The sequence below is a fragment of the Lissotriton helveticus genome, chromosome 3_1 (assembly GCF_964261635.1).
Source record: "Lissotriton helveticus chromosome 3_1, aLisHel1.1, whole genome shotgun sequence".
In the NCBI taxonomy this organism is placed as follows: Eukaryota; Metazoa; Chordata; class Amphibia; order Caudata; family Salamandridae; genus Lissotriton; species Lissotriton helveticus.
In genome coordinates this window covers 687,323,360-687,349,734 of record NC_136061.1, presented here as the reverse complement: position 1 = coordinate 687,349,734, position 26,375 = coordinate 687,323,360, and the positions used below count along the sequence as shown (strand labels likewise).

At 46.5% G+C, this 26,375-nt stretch overlaps 1 protein-coding gene across 2 annotated transcripts in view; it reads left to right on the top strand.

Annotated features, from left to right (window-relative positions):
* The window catches only part of VPS13C (vacuolar protein sorting 13 homolog C), a 2,773,485-nt gene that overhangs the window by 2,156,365 nt on the left and 590,745 nt on the right, over nt 1–26,375 (top strand). For both annotated transcript variants that reach the window (XM_078680824.1, XM_078680823.1), the window contains exon 72: nt 15,436–15,572. In XM_078680824.1, the coding sequence (XP_078536950.1) occupies nt 15,436–15,572 (137 nt within the window). The remainder of the gene's footprint in view (nt 1–15,435; nt 15,573–26,375) is intronic.

Genomic DNA, 26,375 nt, shown 5'->3' with positions numbered 1-26,375 from the left:
ATCCATTTTTATAAATTGTCAGATTTCTTTAGTGTCTTGCCGATTTCTTCTTCAATTGCTTTGGTACAGTTTAAATGCTTTAGGCTTGTTCCTTTGTGTAAGCCATTGCTGCTCAGAGCCACAGCTACCCAGGGTTGAACTGAAGGTTTGACAAACAAAACCTCTGGGTCCTAAAGGGGTTTGTTAAGTGTATTAAATGGTAAGGTCGAACTACCACCCCAGACCACATAATAGCGTCCATTTCTTCACAGTACCCACTGGATATGGCAGCGGGGACTGCATGCAGTGCTGTCTTCTGAACCCCTAGCTGCTACTTCCTTACACCTCTTTAGCATGTCCTTGAGGGAACACAGCTACCCTGTTGAAGGCAGGATCAAACATTTTCTGCCAAGGTGGCAGGCGATAACCTTAGATAAGTGTATCCTGCAAATTGTTCAGAGGTCCAACACTTTACCATTTTTCAAGACCCCGCTGCACCTTCCAACATCCTCAGAACGGCTGACAGAGGACCATCTATCACTTTTGCAGCAGAAAGTGAAGGCTCTTTTGGATAAAGGAGCCATAGAGTGGGTATTGGTGCTATACATGGGTTGAGGTTGCTATTCTTTCTACTACCTGTTGCCGAAAAAGGACGAGGCCGTTGTCCTATTTTACACCTTCATCATCTCAATGCCTTCATACGGACAGACAAATTCAAAATGCTCACCTTGGGCTCGGTCATGTCTGCCCTTGTAGACTGAATGGTAGTGCTTGACCTGCAGGATGCTTATTTCCACATCTCCAACCTGCGGGCCCACATCATGACCTGCTGTTCACAATAGACTAAAGGCATTTTCAGTTCCCTGTGCTCCCTTTTAGTCTTGCCAGTGCCTCTCAGGTGTTTACGAAAGTGATGGTGGTTGTAGCAGCACATCTTTGAAGGACAGGGATTCCAGTCTTCATCTACCTCAACAACTTGCTACTGAAGCTTAGTACTGAAGATTCAAGCCCCCTCCCTTCTGAAAGTAATGACTCCCTTTTCCTAAAGGCTGGAGAACACACATTTTGTGCTCCACCTCATCCTTCATAGGAGCAGGAGAGACTCCACTGGTTGAGTCCAAAAAGGGCTTTCCATTTCTGCATCGGTCGTAGAGGATCAGTTCTTTACAGGATTCACTGGAGCATGAAGGGTAAAACGTTGCAGAAAAGGACTACCTTGAGTTGGATTGGTCTGTGCTTTTATATATGCCATGTATTGACCCAAAAGCAGCCCCTGAGGCTTTCAAGCTCATTCGACAAGGGCCAAGGCTGCTACCACTGTTTGGCATGTGGCGTGATGGTTCTCGACATTTATCAGGCTGCTATGTGGGCCTCAATGTGTAAGTTCACAAGGCATTGTTACCTAGACAATCAGATCTGCCTGGAAGGTTACTTTGCCCGTTCGGTCCTTCAGGGCTTTTTAGTTTGAATACGTTCAAATAACCACCACCTAGGAGGAATGGCATCGGCATCTATTCATGATGTGAGGAGTATGCATTTAGAAGTGTCTAGCAGAAGAAGAAGTTCCTTAACTTTGGTTACGCTCTCTCTGATACAGACCCTCTCTGACTGCAGGTTCATCACCAACCTTCCTGCCTCTACATACTGTAAACTGGTCTCTTCACATAAATACCAATCTGACTGAATTCGCATCTGCTGGTGCAGAAGTATCAAGAAAGCAACTGATGTCAGCACACATGGGTGGTGCCTATACAGGCCTGCGCCTGTCACATCTGGCATAGAACGATGTTAACGCAGAGATGCCGGCATTCAGGAGTACTCCAGCTGAATTTTGTCCAGTTTGATGCTTGGGGGAGTATTCAAAGGTGACAAATCTGCAATAAGATAGAGTCTCTACCAGAAAGAGTGCCACCGAATTTAAGTTACTTGTTCTTCAGGTCTCATTTAGAAATGCCCTGAACTCTCTTTTCTGTTGAAAAGTTAGTTGGATGGTTTCACTTGTTTAAAATGCACATGTAGTTATAGTTGGTGTGCCATGTTTTAAAAAAGCGTTCTAGTTTTGCCATATTGCTAGACATGGCTTTGGCTGTTGTAGCACTAATGGCCTCTAACAATAAGCAAAGGTTGGCTTTATGTCAGCCACTTTTGGCCATTCAACCACTAGTTTGTTTGGATCAGCCTCTTTCAGCCACTGCTTGGATAAAGTCTAAAATCTCATTCAAGTTTTTGGCTCAGCCAGAGGAATATTTCTGTTTCAGTTTCACACTATTTCACTAGCTATTATGTGTATTATTCCACCTCTGGCGTGTTTCATTTTCAGTCCAGGGGTGGTGAAGTGTTCATGCGCTCAAAGGAGGTGTATTGTTCTGAGCACAGCAGGGGGGTACTGACTGATCAGCAGGGAGCTAATATCAAAGAATTGTGCATAAACTAAGGTGAAAGCTTGGTCAGTGAAGCCAATTGGATTGTATGGGAAATCATATCTTCTAAGATAGTAACCTGGCTCAACACTGTTACATGTACGCAGGAATAATTTTAGATGAGAGATTCCTGCACAATGAAAATAGGTTTACTCACTGGGGTGTTTGACTGTCCCAGAATACAGCGCTCCTAGCATGGGAGGATAGGAAGTTATCAAATCAGAGATTTGTGGTTTAAGGTCTCTCTGATGATATTTTCAATGTGACAGTGGATGCTAGTCAAAAGAGAAAAAAGCATCTCGGGAACAATGAGTTGGATGAGATTCTGTAGACACCACAGTCAGAAATTGCTAAATATCTACATTCAGTGTCAGATCATCTATACATTCTATAACTTTTCAATGTCGGTTTGCAACTTTGAACTGTTAGAAGGTTTTTTTGGTGGGGTGTTAAACATTTAGTAGTAGGACTATTAATACTTTCCATTTTGTGATCATTGCAGTGTCTCAGTTATGGAAGGGTAAAAAGGTGCCTTAAGCACATTACTTTACTATTTATTAGGTCCTCAACCAGTTACTGGCTTAGTTGGTGGTGAATCTTTTCATAGTGCTAGTCTGAAGTCCCTTGCCCGTACAATGATTTTCCTGGAGGTAATACCTTCAGCCATGTGTTACAAACCATGTCTGCCAGTTCTAAACCGTGATTAGTGCTAATGTGGTAATGGATTTCCATGTTAATCAGTCTAGTAAATTGCAAGATTTCTTTTGCTGTCCTTGGCCATCTAAATTGGAAGAGAAGTTCCCCAGCTTAGCTAAAAATGAAGTTCAGATATTCTATTGTCTCACCTGTTGTATAGATGATAAACAGATGTATCTGATATAGACATCGGAAAGAGACACTTTAGTGATAGATTCCTTACCTTAGAATATCCCCAGGCATCAGACTGGATCCGTAAAGTTTTTCATCCACTGTACCCCTGCACGTCAGTAGGCGTCGCCATACAGCTCCGCGTATGTCGTTGGCGTCGTAGTTGCCGAGATTACGCCGCTAGAGCTACTTAGACGCGTCCACACGCACTGATGTCAGTTCTTTCTTTTTCCACACCAGCAAGCGCAGATCCGGAGAGAACGGTACCCCAAGTCTCTTTTTGACTGAGTTATTTTTGGAACTTTTGTCTCTGTTTTTTGAGTCTTTGACTCCTGGTGTATAGGCATGCCCAGTTTTAAGTCCTGCGCGGCTTGTCCCCGCACGATGTCGGTGACAGACTTGCACAGTGAGTCTCTCTACTGCATGGGGTGCAACCACGACTCCGAATCGTGCCCCTACTGCCGGGCCATGGCTCCGAAAACTTTGCAAAGTAGTCCCGAAAGTGGCTAGGGGCCTGGGAGTCGGCTCCGTGCCGTTCCAGGTCCTGGTCCCGTGGGAGGTCGAGGGACGGGCCGCGGAGCCTTCACCACCATTCGAAGTCTTCGCACTCAAAGTCAGGTAAGGCGAAGCACAAGAAGTCAAAGAAGCGCCGTTGCTCTTCGTCTTCCCCTAGCCGGTCGCGCGACACGGCTAAGTGTGCAGGTGGCACCGCCCCTGCGGCTCCGGCGGAGCCTCCACCGTTGCCGATGGCCTACCCGCCTTCTCCGGGTCCATCGGCGACTCCGGCCTTTCTGCAGGAGCTTCTGTCAGCCATGGCACGTGTCTTCGAGCCACCCTGCCCCGCCGGAGCACCTTCGGGCCCGACTGGGGGTCCTCGTTCTCCGACGTCGCTGGCTCTGGCCCGACGTCGACAACTTCGGTCTCGACACCGAGAGACCCCCAGAGATCCATGCATGCATCCCCGTCCATGTCGGTTGGCCTGGTATGACCTCCACTGACATAGACGTCGATGGCGCCGCCACCGGCGTTGGCCCTAACACTGGCCGACGCCGTCCCTGGCCTCCTCCCCGACGTGGAGCCAGTGCCGAAAGGGTGTCGACCAACGCCGATTCCGACGGCGTTTGGGAATTTCTTTCCCTTTGTTCACCGTCCTCCTTATGTTCCACCTGTTCGGCAGGCTGTAGAGGTTGAGGAGGACTGGGAGGGGTCTGAGGACCCTCTCACATCACAATGCGAGTTAGACCCGGACTGGGATTAGGATCTGAGGGATGCAGGTGACCATGATTATACTCCTGAACCTTGCTCACTGTCTCCTTCTGCCGTGGCTACAGAGGAGGGTAGTTCCTACTCTATGGTGTTGCGTAGGGTGGCCTAGGCTCTCCACCTTGAGCTCCCTACTGTGGCCGTCAGGGCTAACCTCCTGACAGAGGTGCTTCGGCTGGAGCCTCCTTCTACGGAGATGCTGCTGCCCTTTAATGATGCACTCTTGGACGTTCTTCTGGGCACCTGGTGCAGGTGCGACACAGCGGCTCCTGTGGATAAAAATGTGGCCCGACGCCATTGCCTGGCCCCGGGCGACCATGTTTTCCTCTCCCAACACCCTACCCCTGAGAGCTTGGTTGTCCAAGCCTCTGCGTCCCCGAGCGCGTTCCCTTCCGCACCTCTGGACAGGGAATCCAAGAAAGTGGAGCAGTTTGGAAGAAGATTTTTGTTCTTCCGCCAGTTCAGGACTGCGGTCTGTGAACACCGCATGTCTCCTGGGTCGTTATTCTCATTCTGTGTGGGATATAGTTGCGCAGGTGCTGCCTCAGTGTACAGTGGAGGCTCGTACAACTCTCTCCCAAGCTATTGCTGAGGGGAGAGACGCAGCCAAGTTCACGATCCGTTGTGTTCTCAACACTGCTAACTCACTGGGCAGGGCGATTTCCACAACAGTGGCGCTACGCCACCACGCCTGGCTGAGAACGACTGGCTTTTCTGGGGATGTCCAGAACACGTTGATGGACATGTCCTTTGATGGCACTCGTCTGTTTGGCGATAAAGCGGATTGCGCTTTGGAGCGTTTTAAGGACAAGCGGGCTACGACCAAGTCCTTAGGCCTTTCGGTCTTATGCACTCCTTCCGCTTCTGCTTTTCGCTCCTTCCATGGTCAAGGAAGGGGCACCCAAACACTTTCGTTTCAGAGCCACAGGCCTGCGCAGCAACAGTCTCAGCGCAGCCGTGGATGTGGGGGCTGCAGAGGCGGGTCACGGGGCCAGCGTGTGGGTCAGTCCACCACCCCCCCTGCTGCCACTGCCTCCATACCTTCCTAGTCCAGTGTTTCAGACCCATAAGACACCAGTAAGTGGCAGGATTCGCCATCACCTTCCCCACTGGCGCAACATCACATCAGACAGGTGGGTTCTGCAAATTTTCCGAAAAGGTTACTCCCTCCCCTTCTAGACAAGCCCCCCCAGCCATGCACCCACAGTACCACCGCATGTCGGGGGATCACTTGGCACTTCTCCAGCAGGAAGTTACGGCCCTCTTGGCCAAGGGGGCCATCGAGCGTGTTCCGACACCAGAAGCAGGTTGTGGTTGTTACTCCCACTACTTCTTGGTTCCAAAGCAGGACAAGGGCATGCGTCCCATCTTAGACCTTCAGAACGTCAATCGCTTTCTCCGGAAGAAGCAGTTCAAGATGCTCATACTTGCTCAGGTCTTTCTGCCCTCGACCCGCAAGACTGGATGGTAGCGTTAGACCTGCAGGACGTGTATTTTCATGTCCCCGTCCTGTCAGCCCACCGGCGTTCCCTGTGGTTCACGGTAGGCCACGAGCACTTTTAGTTCACCGTGCTCCCTTTTGGCCTTATCAGCGCCCCACGGGTGTTCACGAAACTGATGGCGGTGGTCGCAGATACATGTGCAGATTAGGGGTTTCAGTCTTCCAGTATCTCGATGACTAACTGCTGAAGGCGGGCTCGCCGAGGCAGTCATCTCCAACCTCCACACTACGGCCGACCTCCAGCATTTGCTGGGGTTTTCAATCAACGTGCTGAAGTCGCACCTGATTCCCTCTCAGAAGCTTCTCTTCATCGGAGCGGTTCTGGATACGGTGCAGTTTCGGGTTTATCCTCCTGAACAGCGAGTCTGGGACATTTGGCTATGATTCAGATCTTTCAGCCCTTGTCCTGGGTTTTGGTCAAGACGGCTTTGAAGCTGCTGGGCCTCCTGGCCTCCTGCATCCTGATGACCAACCATTCCAGATGCATATGCGGGATCTGCAGTGGAACCTGAAGTTCTAGTGGGCGCAGCATCAGGGGAATCTATCCGACTAAGTCCAGATCTCGGAGGGCACTGCACAACAATTGCAGTGGTGGCTTACGAATCAGCATTGAGTCAGCGGCAGATCCCTATGCCTTCCCCAGCCGAAGCACACAGTGGTGTCAGATGCATCCCTCCTGGGATGGGGTGACCACATGGAAGAGGCGGAGATCAGAGGCCTCTGGTCTCCGGCGGAGTCCCGGCTTCATATCAACCTTCTGGAGCTTTGGGCGATCCTTCTTGCACTGAAAGCATTCCTTCCCTCTGTCAAGGGGAGGGTGGTGCAAGTGTTCAAAGACAACACCACCGCCATGTGGTATTGCAACAAACAGGGAGGGGTAGGTTGTGGACCCTGTGTCAAGAGGCTCTGTGCCTCTAGACTAAGCTGAAACATCAAGACATTTCCTTGACGGTTTAACACCTGGCAGGTTCTTTGAACGTCATGGCGGACAAACTTAACCGCAGGTGCATGATGGATCACAAATGGCGTCTTCACTCGAAGGTGGTGCAAGGTCTCTTTCAACAGTGGGGAGAGCCTTGGTCAGATCTATTTGCCACACCGAAGAGAACGAGAAATGTCATCACTTCTGCGCGTTGGAGTTTCCAAGGCGGCACACGCTCGGCGACGCTTTTCGTCACAAGTGGAGCTACAATATATTGTATGCCTTTTTCGCCTATACCACTTCTACCCAGAGTGCTGAAGAAGATCGGGCGCGAACGAGCCCAAGTTATTCTTGTGGCTCTGGACTGGGCTCGAAGAGTTTGGGATCCCGAGCTACTCAGTATGATCATGAATCCCCCAATCTGACTGCCTCTTCGGGAGGATCTTCTGTCGCAGCAACAGGGAATGGTCCTCCACCCGAACCTGTCCAGCCTCCACCTACATGCATGGAGATTGAGCGGCGACAGTTGATTCCATTTGACTTGCCTCCTGAAGTCTGTGATATCATGCTGCCAACCAGGCGTCCCTCCACAAAATCGGTATACGCCTGCAGGTGGAACAAATTTGTGGCATGGTGCACAGCAAAGGCTGTGGATCTACTTTCTGCCCTATTTCAGAAGTCCTTTTGTTCCTTCTTTCTCTGGCCCAGCAGGGCTCTGCTCTGGGCACTATCTGGGCTATCTTTCTGCAATTTCGGCCTTTCTCAGGCTCCTTGATCAGCCCTCCCTTTTCAAGGCCCCTGTTGTAAATAGATTTCTCAAGGGCGTTACTCACCTTTTCCCTCCTATTCCGTTTGTAATGCCACAGTGGGACTTGAATCTGGTTCTTACCTATTTGATGTGCACTCCATTTGAGACGCTTCACAACTGTCCTCTTCGTTTATTAACTTTGAAAACTGCTGTCCTGGTTGCCATCACTTCCACTAGCCGCACTCGTCCTTCCTTCTTGTCAAAGGTTGTCACTGCCTTCCACATTGGCAGGCTATCACCTTACCCACTTTCTTTTCGCCTCCGCACCCTTCCAGAGAGGAATAGAGGCTCCACCGTCTGGACCCAAAATGTGCACTCTCATTTTATCTGAATCGCACACAACAGTTCCGGGTGGATGAACAGCTCTTTGTTGGCTACGTAGGCACCAAGATAGGCCGGACTGTACACAAGAGGACTATATCCCGCTTGGTCATCTTGGTATCAAGGTCTGTTATTCTCTGGCTAAAAAGGAACCTCAGGTGGGTTGCGCACCCATTCTACCAGGGCGACAGCAGCTTCTACTGCATTGCGACGTGGTGTCCCCCTGCAAGACACCTGTCAGGCAGCCACGTGGGCCTCGCTGCATACTTTTACCAAGCATTATTGCCTTGACAGTCAAGTCCGGAGAGACGGCTTCTTTGGCCGTTCTGTTCTCCGTGACTTTCTGGTGTGATCTTGGTTCGCAGACCCACCACCGGGGTTGATATTGCTGGGTATCTATTCTAAGGTAAGGAATCTATCACTAACGTGTCTCTTTCAGATGCACAAGTTACTTGTGTAACGATATATCTGTAGGAGACATTAGTTAGTGATAGATTCCTTACCGCCCCACCCATCCTCCCCATTCTGCAAACTGATTTCTAGGGTTACGGTCATCCTTTTAGAGCCCTAGTTTCAATGCACCAGTGGTCAGTATCTTGCATGGCTCTGTGTTCCTGGTGCGGAAAGTCGTGTACAGAACTAACGTCACCGCGTGTGGGCGCGTCTAAGTAGCTCCAGCTACGTCATCTCAGCGACTACGACTCCAACGACGTACAAGGAGCCATATGATGACACCTAGCAACGCGCAGGGGTACTGCTTACGAAAAACTTTCCGGATCTAGTCTGATGCCTGGGGATATTCTAAGGTAAGGAATCTATCACTAACTAATGTCTCTTACAGATATATCATTACACAAGTAAGTAACTTGTGCTTCTAGCCGCAGATTCCTTACCTTAGAATTTTCCCCTGCATCAGACTGGATCCGGATAGGTTTTGTGAGCAGTACCCCAGCACACTGGTAGGTGGCATCGTTCAGCTCCATGCGGCGTCATCCATGCCAGCAGTGACATTTGCAGTGCCTATTGTATGTGCCACCACAGCACGCTGACATCATTTTTTATCCTTCATTGTCAGTCAGCGCAGATCTGGAGAAGTTACACCCAGTCACTTTTTGACTGACCTTTTTTTGTCAAAGATTTCTGAGACATTGTATAGGAAGGTGGCTCACTATATACTAAAAGAGGTATAGTGTGCAGAGAATCCAGTTGATACCCAGAGGTTTTACAGAACCTAAAGAGACCTATTTATAAAAATAATACTTGGTTATATTTATTTTGTAGACCACAGAAATTCGTCTTGGGTAAATACGTTTTGCAATAAAAAATAATTTTCAATACCAAAAGTGGACACAGTGCAATTTTCAGACTTTGGAATGTTAACCAATAGGAGATAACATTGAGTTACAAGACCAGTCTTCAGGAGTTAAGGTCAGTATTGTGCAAGGTTCAGTTCAGCACCAACCATACACCACCAGCGGCACAGTGGCAGCCAGGTGCAGGTTGCAAATACGGTGTTGGGGGCCCAATACAACTCAATGAAGAATGTGGCAATCGGACAGAGGCTGCTTACAGGTAAGTAAAAGCGGCTTATGGGGTCAGTTTCCAGGAGTTGAAGCTAGCACTGGGTAGGGTCCAAAGCAGCACCTACACTACACTCGGCTCGTCGAACGATTCAAGATCTCCACTGGCTACCGGTAGGGCAACGTGTTAAGTTTAAAGCTTTATGCTTGACTTTTAAAATTCTTATATTAGCCTCCCCTCCTATCCTTTCACAGACGATTCTTCACTATGTCCCTGCCAGAGCCCTTCGCTCTGCTGGTTTAAATCTTGCCATTGTGCCACGTTTTAAAAAAGCTAGAATGGGTGGACGTTCGTTTTCCGTGCTAGCGGCAGCCCTTTGGAACTCTCTGCCGGCTCCTCTCCGCTCCATCCCTGACTTGCTCCCTTTCAGGAGGGCTTTAAAAACCTTCCTCTTTTCCACAGTTTAGACCCTGTTTTTCTCTGATCTTCTCTGATGTGTTGTGTTATTCAATCCTCCAAAGCGCCGGGACGCCACTTGGCTGCGGCATCCGTGCGCTATATAAAATAAAATAACATAACATAACATAACACTACACCACCAGCGACCCAGGGGCGGCCGGGTGCACAGTGCCAACACAGCATCTGATACCCAATGAAAAACAATGGACAAAAGCCAAATCGGAATAGGGCTGCAGTCTCAGGCCAGTAGGCTGGTCGAGGGAAACCAAACAACTGGAGAGGTAATTTGCAATGCTCAGGGCTGTAGAGACACATTTGGTCATCTCCACCAAGGCCCAGGGAAGACCAGTGCAGGGCTGTCTTTTGGCATCAGAAACAGCTTACCGGAGCAGGTCGCGGTTGAGGGGTTTACCGCGCAGACGTTGATGCGTCCCGGAGGGTTCAACCCATGATGGACTAGATCTCTGGAGTGCTGGGAAACCACACTGGGACTGGTGGGTCACTAGGACTCGGGTCCGAGGCATCGGGTGTCGAGTGGGAACCGGAAACAGGATTTCGTGTTTCTTCAGGTCACAGAGGCATTTCCTTCAAGTTTGTTTCTTGTGAACAGGTCCGCTGTCATTTGCAGATCTTGATCTTTGTCGAAGACATGCAGTGCTCCCAAGGTTTTGGAGGTTGCTGGGTTGCAGGACGAGTCGTCTTCTGGTGCAGGATCATCGAGGCCTGCAGACAGGCTGGTAGGGCTGGGGCTGAGTCAGTAGTTCTCTGCAGTCTTCTCTGCTGGTGTGACTCTGTGGTGTGCGGCTCTTTTTAGGTTGTCAGGAGCTGAAGTTCAGGTTTTAGGGGATGCCACCTAAACACTAGTTTTAAGGGTATTGCAAGGGAATGACAGGTAGTGGTCAATGGGTCCCTCTCATGGGATGTCTACACCCTCTATTATGACCACCTCCTGTGGGAGGGAGACATAGACCTAGCCCTGATTGGATAAGTCCCACCATCTTCAAGATGGTGGGCACTGAAAAGTGTATCTCACCTCGCCTCCATCACCTGAGAGGTGGAGTTGACGGAGGGGGGTGGGGCACCCTTCTATTCTTGCTAAGTTTTCCCACCTGTCTTTCTGCCAGAAGGGGGTGGGGACAGGAGGGGAGGGTCTGCTCCTACTAACAGGAGAGGCTGGGGTCCCGTTACAAATGCGGCAAGGCCTTTGAAGCTCCCCATCACAGATGGCTCTGCCAGACCAGGGGAAATGTGTGAACATCTCCACCCAGGAAAAACATTGTTCTCGACCTCTGAGCGCGCAGGCACTCACCCCATGAGGTCAAAACACTGTCTGGTGGTAGCAGACTGGCTTAGGCCAGTCATTGTCCAGACTAAGGGTTGGTAGGTTTCACTGAACTCCTCTAATGGGTCATCTGTGTGCAATATTGAATACATCTGATACTGTAATCCGTGCAGGTTTATTATGACGAGATGTTTGATACCAAACATCCCATACTTAAGTGAATGACAAGTTATGACAAGTTTTCAGCCCAGGTACTTACTATGTCTTCTCTGATCACTTACAATACCCAGGAAGTGATAAGGATATTGAAGGGACATATCTGCTCATGCAGATATGCCCTCACAGGAGATATAGTGCACCCTGCCTTAGGGCTAAGGCCTGCTAGATGGGTGTCTTACCTATATAGCAGTGTCTGTAGGCATGACACAGAAGGATGTGTTGGATGTCAATTCCTCAGTTTTGTCTGCATTGGCAGTGTGCAAGTGCTTGGTGAGGGGTCTCTTAGGCTGGCACAATTCATGCTGCAACCCTTAAGGACCCCTCTAACCACGAGGCCCTTGATACCAGTGATACCTTTTACTAGGGGCTTATATGTGAACTAAAGGGCTACCAATTGTGGAAACAATAGATATGGGTTAGGGAAGGAGTAATGGAAGAGGGGAACTGGTTGGCAGAGACCCTGTGCACTTCCAGTCGAAATTACATACTTTTCCAGACAAAAAATGGGGACTAAACATGTCCAAAAGAGGCAATTTACTACACATTGTCTCTTGGTGTGGCAGGGATGTCCATGAGGAAGGCTTGTTTCAAACTCTGTGATGCCTGTCACCGACAAATGCCGGTGACAAATCCATACCTCATCTGCCTTTGGTGCCTCGAGTGCAACGAAAAACACAAGACTCCCCATGAGCTTTATACACAAGTCCTACTGCCTTTGCATCCGTCAGATAAACACCTCACATCCATTCCCACATCATAACATGGGAATATTAATATCCCTGGAAGACAGCCCTCTTAGAACTTTCAAAGTAGTAAAGAAAAAAACCCTTGGAATCCGATATAGCGCGTACAAAACTATAGTTTTATTAAAAAGACAAGAATCAATATTAAAAACAAAAGGAACACTCCTCCAACTCATGGAGTCAAAGTCAGTTCAGTTCCTTATCATGCATTGTTTAAAAACCCAGCATAAACATTCAATACAAAAACATATAAATAATAAAATGAAAATACGACAAAAGCATAAATTAAATTTACATGAGGAAACCCTATTGACACAGCTTGTTTCAAACTCTGTGATGCCTGACACTGGCAAATGCCGGTGACAAATCCATACCTCATCTGCCTTTGGTGCCTCGAGTGCAACTACAAATCCAAGACCTGTGTTGATTGTCACGTCATGTTCCCCAAGGCCTTAAGAGAGAAGTCCTTCAAACTTCTTGCTGACCGATATGTGATGCCGCAACGGTCTCTTTCCCGTTTGAGAGGAAGGTCTCAGGATCGGTCGCAGAGCCACCCCAGGCACTCATTCTCACAGTCGAAGTCGTCCAGGCATTATGGTGAGTCCCACAAATGGAAGAAGTTCATGAAGTTGAAGAGTCTTCGACTTCACCCCATCCATCAGTCATCTGAATAGATGATTGAGCGCCAGATGATTGAGCGCCTGCATTCAATGCCTTTCTCTACTGTTGAAAAGACGCCTGGGCCATCTCCACACCTCCCGAGTTTCCAGGAGCCGGAGTAACCCCCGCTCAACTCTGTGAATTTTATGAGGCTATGCACCTCATATTTTGGCGGCCTGTTCCTACTGTAGTGCCTTCATGCCCCGTGGCTTCAGGGGGGGGATGTATGACATTACAACGCATGCTTTTACATCGCATGCCTTTACAACGTGGTATTTACAACGAAAACCTTTACAACGCATAGTGCTTTGGGGCGCTGGATAGTTAATAGTTTAATTTACTATTCCAACTCCAGTCCCCGTGGATAGTAGGGAAGGTGTTGGGTAGTAAATTAAATCTATTCCCTATCCTAGAGCGCCCCCCAGCGCAATGCGTTGTAATGGTTTGCGTTGTAAAAGTTGTGTCGTAAAGTCACTGTGTGGTAAAAGTTGCGTTGTAAAGGATGTTTCCCTTCAGGGGGTGCCACTACTGGTCTTTCGCCGGCGGGTTTGCCCCCGGCACCAGTCAAGCCATTAATTTCTTCTCTGGTGCTGGCTCCACTACCGACGTCCCCAGTGCGACCAGCGCCCACCAGTGGTGCACTCCACATATTCATCCCCAACTCCGATGTTGAGCTGGATGGGTGTAATCCTATGCCGACTGGAGGCATTCCACCCAGATTGGCGCCTTTGCCCTATTCCTATGGGGTAGGAAATGGGAGGGGTCACTAGATCCTGATGAATACCAGCCCCTAGATGCCACCGGGAACAACTGTTGTGAGGATTTGGTGGATGCAAGTGGACTGAACACCTCCCCACATATGGAGGCGGCAGCTTCATTTGCTATGGTGGTGAGGAGGGCAGTCGAGGTCCTGGACCTTCAGCTGCCCTCAGTGGCTGTCAAGACAAAAGTCTCGATGGAGATGCTTCAGCCGAGAGAGGCCCCATCCAACCCACTTCTCCTGTTTAACGATCCTTAATGGACGTCCTGCCCAGGGCATGCTCCAAGCCCTGCTCAGGGGCTCCTGTGAATAGGACAATTTCCCTTCACCATTGCCCTACCCCAAGGGACCCCAATTTCCTCACCCAGCACCCCAGCCCAGAGAACTTGGTGATCCAAGCCTCCACTTCCAGAGTAAATCCTGGCGCATTCCTTTCCACTCCAGTGGATAGGGAATCCAAGTGCCTGGATACCTTGGGAAATAAGATGTTTTCTTCTGCGAGCCTGGCACTGTTGCCGGTGAACACCATGCGCTTTTTGGGTCGATACTCCCTTTCGCTCTAAGATTCTGTTGCACAGGTGCTGCGTACGGTCTCTTAGGAGGCCCAAACCATACTTTCTCAAGCTATTGCTGATGGGAGAGACGCAGCTGAGTTCGCCATACACTGTAGGCTGGATATGCCCGACTCACCTGGCCGAGCAGTTTAATCATTGGTGGCCCTTAAGCACCATGCCTGGTTGGGAACCAATGGCTTTTGGGGGGATATCCCAACTTCGCTCCGAAGGTATCGAAGGTAAGTAACTTTTGTTGAATGTGAAAGTATTACCAAGGTGTGATTAAAATGTAACATACAGTTTCTCAATTAACAGTTGATCAGGGAGTGCCATGATAGTTAACAGGACTCTTTGTGTACTTTGTGTAATAATGATTGCTCTCTCTTCCAGGGGTAGAGTAGCTACTGCTAATTTCCTGTGAAATAAGACAAGAGGCCACTTGATCTTCTCTCTAAACTTTGATAAAACATTGTTGCCTTCTCTCAGATACCACAGCCGTAGCATATGGTTTTAAATAATTTTCATACTACCGTCCAAATTAGTTTATGTTGCTTTTATTAGTTATAAACTTTTAAAGATAAAGGCTCAATAGAGAGTAGAGTATTCAATAGGAAACTAATTGACATACCATAACTTTGGTACAGTTAGTTCTGTTGGAAGATGTAGCTCAGGGCGCCATATCAACTACACCTGATTGAACAACCCCAATTAGGATGACATTTGTCATGGGTTGCTTGTTTTTTGGTTCAAGGAAGACCTGGCCTGGCAGGTCAGGCTGGACTGCTCTTGTTGGAACAGGGTCAATATTGATTTGCATATAGCTGATGGAAGTGGTATGGTGGGCAAGAGAACGATGGGTTAGAATGCTACCCCAATGATGGGCAATGGTGAGACTTATTGCAAGCATATCCCCTATCACCTTTAGTGTGTTAAATATAAGAAAGTTAACTGGGAAAGAAGAATTTTACAGTTTTGCAAAAAGGAGTAAGTAGACTTTGAGTTAACAGTAGCAAAATTATTTTTCTGAAAATTCAAGGACACTATAAACTGTACAGTAAGAACTCTATCATGCAGTTACAATATGAAGCTCCCTCAGCTTATCTTTAATATAGTACATCATTTTACTGTCTACATTATATATATTTTCTTTTCTTAGCTGCACCTAAGCCTTTCTTTGGGCACTGGTGGAGAAGAATCAAGTAAAGAACAAGAACTTGTCGCAATCAATTCTGTCAATCTTCTGCTGAAAAGTATTGGTGCCACCTTAACTGACGTTGATGATCTGATCTTCAAGTGAGTTACTTTTAAGCATTTTTGTTTCTTAAATACCATCTTCTGATGTTTTGTTGCCAGATTTTAACTTAACCATGAGCACCCACAGACCAACTTATAACAGGAAGTCACAAACCCAAGAACAGAGCATTGTATATTGAATAGGTTTCTGCTTTACTGGACATATTATACATAGAGGCTGTTTGTTCAGCCATGTTGAATTTGTAACTGGATGCAAAAATCCATTTGATAGTTTGCCAGTCAATATTTTACCAGGCAGTCAATATTTTACCAGCCATTTTTATCACCCATCATTGCCCGGGCATTAATAGTAATGCAGGTTTTTTTAACTCTCTCTGCCTAAATCTTATCGCCAAGCAGAAAGATCATCAGCTGCGAATCTATTTCTTATTTGATGATGTCCCAAGTTCAATGCACACCTCTCTTTTGATGGCATACATCCCTTTGCATCATAGTCCAACCTAACAGGAACAATAGACGCTTCCTTCTGTTTTATCTTTTCTTAGAGGATTATTTACGACTATGTTAGTAATCTTATGCATGTCCTGGCTATCTAGAGTAAAACAGTTTTTTAAAGTCTTACTGCTGAATAGAACTGTTGCTTCATACACATTATAATGACAAGTTCTGGATTTCCCCCCTCATAACATCATTGGTATAAAAATGCTAACGTATCATTACAAAAGGAAATAGTGGTGTATCAAAATACTAGTTTAGTACTTTACAATCTCTCCCTCTCTCACCAAGCCTCCCATATTGTCACACCAAATAGTCTGCATGTCCTTAAACATAAGGAATCTGGCTTTTGAACATTGCCTAACATAGTGCAATGTATTTATTTGATCATGTATAGTTTGTGTGTGATTGAATTCTGACAGCATTTGGATAAGTCTTGTTCCAGTGTGACTCCCATCATGGTGCATTCCGGAAGAGACTACTAACCTCAGATTTCTTAACTTAGATGTTTCCCCAGGTGTCACACTGGATATGGAAAATCTTGAACAGTACCTCGGCGCCCCAGTATGTAGCACTGATTGCTCCATGTTGACCTCTTCTGCACCAGATGTGACATGTGTGGTGCCTATATAAGCGCCGCCCTGGTGTGCCGATATCAGTTCCTTTGTTTCCATGCTAACAGTCACGGATCCAGAGAGCTTCCTCGGTCACTTTTCGACCAATAGTTTCTTGACTTTTGCTGAGCCATCTTTCTCTAATTGTTTCCAGTGTGCTAGGGCATGCCCCTTCAAAGCCTACAGGTTTTAAGTCTTGTGGGGACTGTCACAGACATATGTCTCTGACTTATGACCCACCTGATCTGTCTGTGGGGCTTGGAGTCCAGCCACAACTCCAAGAGGGCGATAAAGCTTTTCACAGCAGCAAAAGACTGACGGTCTCGGCCCCACCGAGGATCTCAAGCCCACTCCTGGAGCCATTCCAATGACCGGTCATCCTTTTAATCCAAGTTGTTGTCCTAAAAGTCCTAGAAGAAGCCGTTGAAGCGTCAATCAACTTCACCATGCCCTTTCTAGTTCTTGGAGAAGCAGGGGTCCTCGTGACTCTGGGCCCAACTCCCACATGCCAACAGTGAATCCAGTTCTGACCCCTTCTCTGTACCCCCCAGAGGTTCCTGATGCCGGAACTACTCCTGCCCAACTTCAGGAGTATAATGAGGCCTTGGCCAGCATCTTTGGGCAACTGACTTCCTCTGGCATGCCTTCTTCTCCAAGGAGCTGAGCGATGTTCCACCCAGATTACCAGAATTCGGTCCTAATGCCATTTGGACCCTTTGGGTCCGTTCCCGGATCCAGACTGACTCTGGTCTCTAGCCCCATTCCAGCTCCAGGACTCTAGTCGGAGATTGGTCCCTTGATGCTGTTATTAGCATCACTAACGCGGCACAACGATGATGAACCTATTGTTCTGTTGACTCCAAGACGACAACCCCATCCGAATTCAAGACTGGTGCTGCCTGTACCACAGCAGCCTTCAGGCTCAGATACGTTGTTCTATCCTACGGAGGCCTGAGTTTGAGGTCAAAGCAAAGTACGTGACCTTTCACCTCACTGATGATATCACTCATTCCTTCCCTGAGAAGAACTGGTATGAGGGGTTGGGTGATGGCAGCTGGCTTGACACCTCTCCACCTGGTCCGGGCACTTAAAAGAGTGTGTCATTCGCCATGGTCATAAGGAGGGCAGCTGAGGCCATCGATCTGAAGATCCAATCAGTGGCAGGTAAAGCTGATGTTTTAACTGAGGTGCTTCTGCTGGGGCAAACCACTGTGAAGCTCCAATTCCCATTTAACGAAGCCATCACGGATGTCCTCCTGATGGCCAGGTCCAAACCCAGCTAAGGTGTCCCAGTCAACTGTCAGTTTGACCCTGTGCCTGGGGAACCAACATTCCTCAACCAGCACCCCACCCCTGAGAATTGGGTGGTGCAGACTTCAACAGCCAGGGTCAACCCAAGGGCTTTTTCCACTTCGCTCCTGGGTAGGAAGTCCAAAATACCTGATCTCCCCACCAACCTGTCATTGCAGTTGGTTCCGGCTTATCTTCTGGGCCGCTACACCCACGCTTACTGATTAGAGCCGACCCCCTTTGTTATTAGTGTTACTAGCGGGAAGTGTCTCGCGAGGTTTTTTGATATTCCCTATTAAAGAGGGCAGTTCGAGATTCTATCTCGTTCTTCTAGGTGATGGTTGTTTGCTTTCTTCCTTCACCCTATTCCTTGTTTCTCCTTCTTTTTCCTTATGATTTTGATTTACACTACTAACACCCCCCCTGGATAGTGTTTCCACGCACTTTGTTGAGAAATTTTGTATTTATTATGGCAGAGAAGGACGCCTTTGCCTACAGTGAAGACCATATCAAGAATCTCCTGAGCGCTCCACCGGTATTCTCTTCAGTTACCCTTAGTGTATCAGCTATCTCACAGAACGAGTCGGACAAACTTTTACGACTAAAGAAACAAGCATTTGCAATGCAATAGGTTTCGCATTTGCGAGAGATTGAGCTATTGGCATTATAAATGACAATGCCTTTTGTTTATGTGTTTGAAAACCTGCAAGCTGTGTGTAAACAAGCACTTTGTACTTTTATTCCTTGCTTATGAGAAGCAAAGCTGGCAGTCTTTTACGGACAGCCTTGCTTTTCGTAAGCAAGGACTATATGTACAAAGTGCGTGTTTATGCACCGTTTGTAGGTTTTCAAAACAAATTAACAAAAGGCATTGTCATTTACAATGCCAATAGCTCCAACTCTCGCAAATGCAAGACCTATTGCATTGCAAATGCTTGTTGTAGCTGGTAAGATGTCTCAGTCAGTTAAACGCTTCTTGCTGACATCTGGTGTGAGCTGAAGGTCACACACTGGGAAGGACTGCTCAGAATTTCATTCTTCTTAGGGTTAAAACTGCACCTGGAAACATTCCTGCTCACTCCTGCTAGCAATGCTATTAGTGAACTAATTACACCAATAGCAAACAACCTCCTTTACAAACCGACAATGTATTAAACTGTAATACATATGTTGAAGCAAATACTGTTGTAGAGTGGTCGTGCGGAAAGGAAGGCGATTAATTATTCAACCAAATCAAAGCCGCGAAAGTGGATAGGCATTCCCTGCAGACTTATTTTCAATGCAACAAAGCAAGCAGCAAAGTCGAGCAACTCCGGCAGGTGCCAGCGTAACCAAGCCTTGCAAGAGCCCCACCACCTACACCATATTTCCATGAAAAAGGAGCGATGTAAAACTGCAAGTTACATAATATTTGTCAACTTAAGACATGGGGTTCAAGAAAAGCACGTAACCAACGTTTTCCCGGCAGACTAACGGTTGTTTGCATGCAGATGCTGTCCCTGAAAATGAATGTGTAGTTAGGAACTGAACATTGTCACCTTGGTAACAGGTGCAATCAGTTTTTATTATTCACACACAAGACTTGACTCAAGGTCCTAAATAAAGAATTCACTCAAGAATAGACCGCATTAATGCTGCACCCATTGCATGGTTAGATGGCCCTTTTCTTCCTCTGCAGAACTTCAACGCTTGCAGCGAGAAGTACGTGCTATGTTTTGCAAACACTTCTTCGTTTCCAGTAGCATGGCAACAGGGACACTGCACTCTGTTCAAACCCTTTCAGTGACGATGCTTGTACTGCCCTCTGCTCAGAGGTAACCATTGAGCTACGAGCAGATCTTAACATTTCTACACATCACTGCAATATGAGAAATGAACAAACGAAACTTGTGCAGTTGAAAGAAGATACGCTTCAATTGCAATGTTTCTGTAAAAAGGGGAAAGACTGTGATAATGTGCTTAATCAGCGAGGCAAGGCAACTTCGTTTCTCCACGTCCTGTTGCCAGAGGGGGGGAAAAAACACAGCTGCTTCTGAGTTCTTAAAAAAAGGGTGCATCCGAGAGAGCGCGAGACAAACCCCTGGTCAGTCCAATTCCTTATTAAAAGAAAACTGTTTGCCATTATTAGGAAAAAAATTCGAATCAGAAATGGGGATTTCGCGGAATTTTGTTAGAGTCTCACTAACGCATAACGTCAATAATAGTAGCACTTACACACCCTCAGCCACCACAGCCCCTTCCTCCTTGCGGACATCAACCCTGCACTTTTGCTAAGCCCAGGATCCCCGGCATTGGCTCTATAAAAGACCACTTACAGTTACAGACAAATACTTAGCAATTTCTCAGTCAACTGCCCTTTACCTTTCAACAAAAATACCGTGATCTTTCAACCTTACTTCCTCATTCGTGATTCTTACCGTCTTCTCAGCCTACCCCTCTTTCCCACCACAAGCGTTTCCCTCTAGCCAGAAGCTCCCACCACATTTGGAATAACATTTTGACAAAAGATACTTTTATTCTGCAATGCCCCCAAAAAAATACCCTAAAATGTCAAGGCAAAGTGAAAATAATCCAATGTAACCTGAAACAGAAAATACATGCCATCATTTACGTCGTCCCTTCTGCAGCCCTCCATGAGCCTACACATTCCTCATCGAGAAATTGTCTACCCACCCCCTTACGAGCGCTCTGCAATGAAATTAGCCACTACAAAAGAGGGCAGAGTGGCGTTCTTACAATCACAGGCAACGTTATTTTGTTGCAACTCATTAACCTGTGAATCACACCACACAAAAGGAACAAACGCAAGGGAACTAACTGTTTAAACAAAAACTCACCACATGACCATTACTCAGCGGTTTTGAAGCACAACTGCGGGGACATTGGTTCTGACTCGAAACTGCGATTATGCAACGGTTCACTTAGGAACGCCCTTCTTGCGACTCCAAAGCCTCTTCAGGGGCCGGTAGGTTTAAGGCAGCACCAGTTTAGGCATGCACACTTGAGAGTCGCACCTAGCTCTCCCATCTCCAACACGCTGCATCCTGTTAAGAGGACGGGTGATGAGGTATTTGACAAGAGAAATGAATAAGCTGCTTTTGAGAAAACACTCAGGTATACACCATAAAACCTGCATTAGCCGAAACCTTTCCAATGGACCGATGCTAAACGTAGCACTTTAAGAACAGACAGGCGAACCCGTCAGTAGACACAATGTGGGATTTCAAAAGGACATGAACAAACAAATACTTTTAATATGACTCCACTTCTCAAAACGGAAATCAGTAATCAAACAAGTCAGGTCCTGGGCCGGCAGCCAATCACAGCGCGGCCCGGGAAATGACGTCACGGGGGTGTCCCGGGCCGGTAGCCAATCACAGCGCGGCCCGGGGAATGACGTCACGGGTGTGTCCCGGGCCGGCAGCCAATCACAGCGCGGCCCGGAAGACACGGCAACAAGGGGCGGGACTTAAAAAAAGAGTCAGAAACACCCACGATTCGCGTTCTGACCGGGAAAGAGTAATGGACAACCATGTCTTCCAATGGCTAGCCTCCATTTATGGAGCTAGCCAATGGAAGAAGGGGTGGTTTCAAGTCCCCACTACTGAGATAACATTAGATTTCGCCCTGGGCGGAGCACTGCTTCGCAGTGCTACGGCCAGGGCGAAACCTAAAAACAGATAAGGACGGATCTCCACGGACACTTTCTACTTCAACATCTTAGGGAAGGGACGATCCCAGGAGGCCTACAAATCAAGAATATTCCAGTAATTTTTACCGAGGACGCGCTATTCAAAAAAGGATTCAGCTGCATTGAAACCAAGTGTAGTAGGGACCTTATGGTCCTTACTATTGAAACTGCGGCTCGGATTTCACTTCACGAATTAGAGGAAATCGCAAAGTTGGAATCGGAAATATCTAACAACCAAACAATAACAGATTCTAAGGCTTTACTAGAAAAAGTGAACAAAGAAATTCAGGAATTTAAGGATTATACTATCACACAGAAGACTAACCAGTTTGAAAAAGACAAAAAGAACTTTTCTTTGGAAAACATCTATCCTTTTTTACAAGTAGATTTCTACACTTAATCGGATTCAAGACGTTACCTGCAGGACAATCGTGGTAGATCGAGGAATCAATTTATAACTTTTTCCGATACATCATCCTCCTCCGGAGGTGAAAGCGATAGTAGTAACAACAGACCCAACAGGAACCGCAAATGGAATCAGCCCCAACAACAACAGGGCTCAACTCCGAATTCTTTTTTAGGGAGAGGCCAAACCAGACCAAGAGAAAGGACAAGGTACACACAACCGTGGGAGATGACAACCCGCCGCCAACATTACAAAAATTAGCAAAATCGCCCATATTCAATTTATCTGAAAGAACTTTAACTGAAGCGGAAGAGGGTGTCCTTGCCAAGGGATTGTCATTTGTACCCTCCAAAAGAACAGACTTTGTAAAGATGAAAACGAAGTTCATTGAATTCTGTTGAAAACTGCGGTTAACTATGTTTTTCGCGGACAGTACTTCTAAAACATCATCGGAAGTAACTGGGCTACGTAAAAAAACTACCTTCTGCCCTCCGAGCAATAAAATACCTAAAGAAATAATTCAATTTGAAAAAACTGTGTTATCTGCGATTTCTGATATGGAAAAACAAAAAAAGTTTGCGAAATATAACATCTCTAAGGAACAGACTATGGCTTTAACCGCCCTACGCAATGACTCGACAATAACTATAAAGCAGGCAGACAAGGGCGGCTCTATAGTGATTTGGGACACCATTGCGTACACTGCGGAGGTAATGAGACAACTCAATGACCCGACGTGTTATCGTAAAATTTCCAAAGACCCGACTAGTGAGCTGCAGAATCAACTATTTTCCATCATACAAGAAGGACTTGACCCGGGCTTTTTAGGCCCCAAGGAATATGAATTCCTACAAAACAAACATCCTAAGTCACCTATGTTCTACATCTTGCCAAAGATTCATAAGAACCAAACGAACCCCCCGGGAAGACCTATTGTGGCAGGTTGAGATTCATTACTTGAACTAATTGCTAAATATGTGGATTGCTTCTTAAAGGATTTTATGAGTTTAGTGGCTTCATACTTACAAGATACCACTGATTTCATTAATAAACTTGATAATGTCAATTTCAACAAAGGAAGTGATTTATTAGTGACAATGGATGTCACTTCCCTCTATACCTCAATTCCCCAAGATGAAGCAGTGGCAGTTCTTTCTCACTATTTGGATTTAAGAGTCAGACCAGTACAGGTGCCCACCCAGTTTCTAGTAGATCTGGCATCCTTCGCCCTGAGAAAGAATTACTTTTCTTTTGGAAAGGAATTATTTTTCCAAATAAAAGGAGTGGCAATGGGATGCCCCTTTGCCCCAGAGCTGGCAGTTCTATTTATGTCCCTTTACGAAGACACATTCATTCACAACAATAATCCATACAAAGAATACATTGGAACGTGGCTACGTTTCATAGACAACGTTTTTTTGATTTGGACAGGCGGCGAGGAGAAACTTACACTTTTCCATAACTGGCTAAATTCCAGAACAGGTGACATCCAATTCAGTATTTCACACTCGGCCAATAGAATATCTTTCTTGGATGTGGAAGTGTTCCCAGTTGAAGGTAAACTAGCTACTTCACTCTTTACCAAGCCAACCGACAGGAACAAAGCATTAATGTTCTCGAGCAACTATCCTCAAAGCATGAAAAAAAATTTGCCCTACGGCCAATTTCTGCGTATCCGCAGAAACTGTTAGTTCAATGATGATTACAACCTGCACGCTGACAATCTGGTAACTAAATTATGCGATCGCGGTTACCCCAGAAAATTAGTGTGCCACGCAAACAAACGAGCGAGATGGACCCCTAGGGAGTGCCTTTTAGAACGCAGGATTAAACCACAAATGAAACGCTAAGTCTGCGTTACAACTTTCTGTCCCAATGCAAATAAACTTAAAAAGATTATTGGACAAAATTGGCATCTCATTAAAAACCTGGAGGTAAGCCTGCATGAACTTCCTCTGTTTGCTTTAAAAAAAGAGAACAATATCGCCAATCATGTAGTACGAGCTGCAACCCCAAGAGAAGCCCAACCCACATTAAGACATCTTATGGGCCTCAATCCTGTAGTTGGCCACCACAAATGCGGTACATGTGTAAGTTGTGAACATACCATCGAAGGATCTCTGTTTCAACATAAAGGAATCTCATGGAAACATGATGCTTTCAGTAACTGCAAATCAAAATTTGTTGTATATGGAGTACTGTGTCCTTGCGGACTACTGTATATCGGCAAGACGAATCAGGAAGTCCGACAACGTATTTCACAACATAAATCAAGAATCAAAAATAAAGTGGAAACAGCACCGTTGGTGAACCATTGGACAAGATTAAAACACCAAATTGGTGACCTTAGATGGACAGTCATCTCCAAAGTTGAGAAAGATCCACGCGGAGGTGATCATGACTTAAAATTATCTAAAAGAGAGGCACTGCTCATTGTTAAGTTTGATACGGCTGTATCAGGTTTACATGAATTATCGGAGATATACAAATTATAAAACCTTAGAGTCCTGCACCTGTGCTAACTGTCCGTTCCACCCTATTCAGGTAGCCAAACCAGACAGCCCCACATGCTCCAGCCTGAGGGCTAAATTCCTGCCATTTATGAGCCTCCCCGCCCTCCTCGAATAGCCAGCCTCTTGGCTGGACTATACATCCTTATCCTTCCCAAAAATTGCAGCTAATCTCCTTTACTTAAGAGATCTACCCCAATCTCGGGAGTTATTGACCCTGTTCCTGTAAAATATATTGGCCCTAACCAGAGTGTTCTATCCCTGCTATTTCACGAGCCCCAGCGCCATCCTTCACCCACTGACCCTAGTTGTCACTTTCATTTGCCGTTAAAATGTTTTCCATTTATGTGACCCACTCCAGCTTTCAAATTGGTGACCGTTTCACTAATGAATTCACCTTTGCCCCCTCATGATATGCGGGCAGTTGTTTGTGCCCCCTGTGCTCCCGAGACCAGAACGGAGTACTTTAAATGATGTATGCATACAATGACGCGATCCAGACTACATTACCCAGCCTCACATGCGCGAGCGCATGCGCAGCACCACGGACCACGATTATTTCCTGGACGCCGCGGTTCCCGGTCCAGGTAAACGTTGAGCTCCTACCTAGTCCACCGACCCCCAACCCGCAGTCTTTAGTGGGTATTTGGACCCCGCTAACGGCACTTTGTTTCGTTCTTGTCCCCTTTTTAGTTTTTTGCCCGGGTGACCCGTTTTGGACTAAAGCCAACCTCTGGTCTTCACTTGCGGTGGCGCTTGCCGACCCTATCGGTAAGAGTAGCATTGATGATATGAATTACCACCTTCTGAGTGTTTAGGTTCTTACGCTATTACTATGCTGAGGGTACACCCCGTTTGTGTTCATAGGTTCGAATTTACAGCGAATCTCCACCAGTTAAGAACATACAGCATGTATTGTAAAAGGTGGTTCACACCGTGAAAGGTAAGGCTTCGGCTTTATCGTTGTTTTCACGAGCCCTTGAGATGAGGTTGTGAATAGTTCTTGATTAACCCTTGCTTTCCCCCCTCTCTTTTCCTTTTTGTCCCTTTTCTTTTCTTTTGTCTGCACGATCTTTGCAGGAGATTTTCTACTTAAGCAGGACACTTCTGGACAAAGCATTTAGTGGTAAGCTGACTGGGAACTCCGGAGTAGTAGCGCTTGTTGTTTCTTGATTTTGTCAAACTAGAGACTAGACACTTGTCTCCCTTCTTTTTTTTACAGAGCTTTTTCTGGCCCTGATGAGAATCCTGTCACTCCCTAGGATTCGAAACACGTAGGCTTGTTGGTCTGCTTGGCAGAGTCTTGGTGCTTATTGGTTTTGCACTTAGACTAACACTATTACACTCTAAAAACTGAAAACTGTATTTTCAATCTTGTTTGATTTAACAAATGCATTATGTATAGTGTATTGTTTTTGAGTTGTAGATAATATTTCTTTGAATCCCTAAAGCAGACTTAATACTTCACCTACTGGTCAAATTGACACTCCAGTATTTGTGGAGTACACTGAGTGAATGTTGGAATGGAAGAGGTTTGACTGTGATACGCTTTGAGACTTTATGAATGATGGTATGTATGAGGTTTTTTATCTCACTTGTTGTGTCCTTATATTGATTGTTGTTTTATAAAATGTATTTTGAATCACTGCATTGAACTTAAAAAATTGCAAAAACAAAAAATTATTTTCAAAATAAACAGCTATTAAGTAGCATTGAAGTGTATTGAATTGTTATCTTTACATTGTCTGTTAGTTAGTTCCTTGAAATCAGATATCAGTATTGGCATTCCTTTTTTGTTGTTTAGTTGGACTCGGTGGCACATGTGCTGCCAATAGT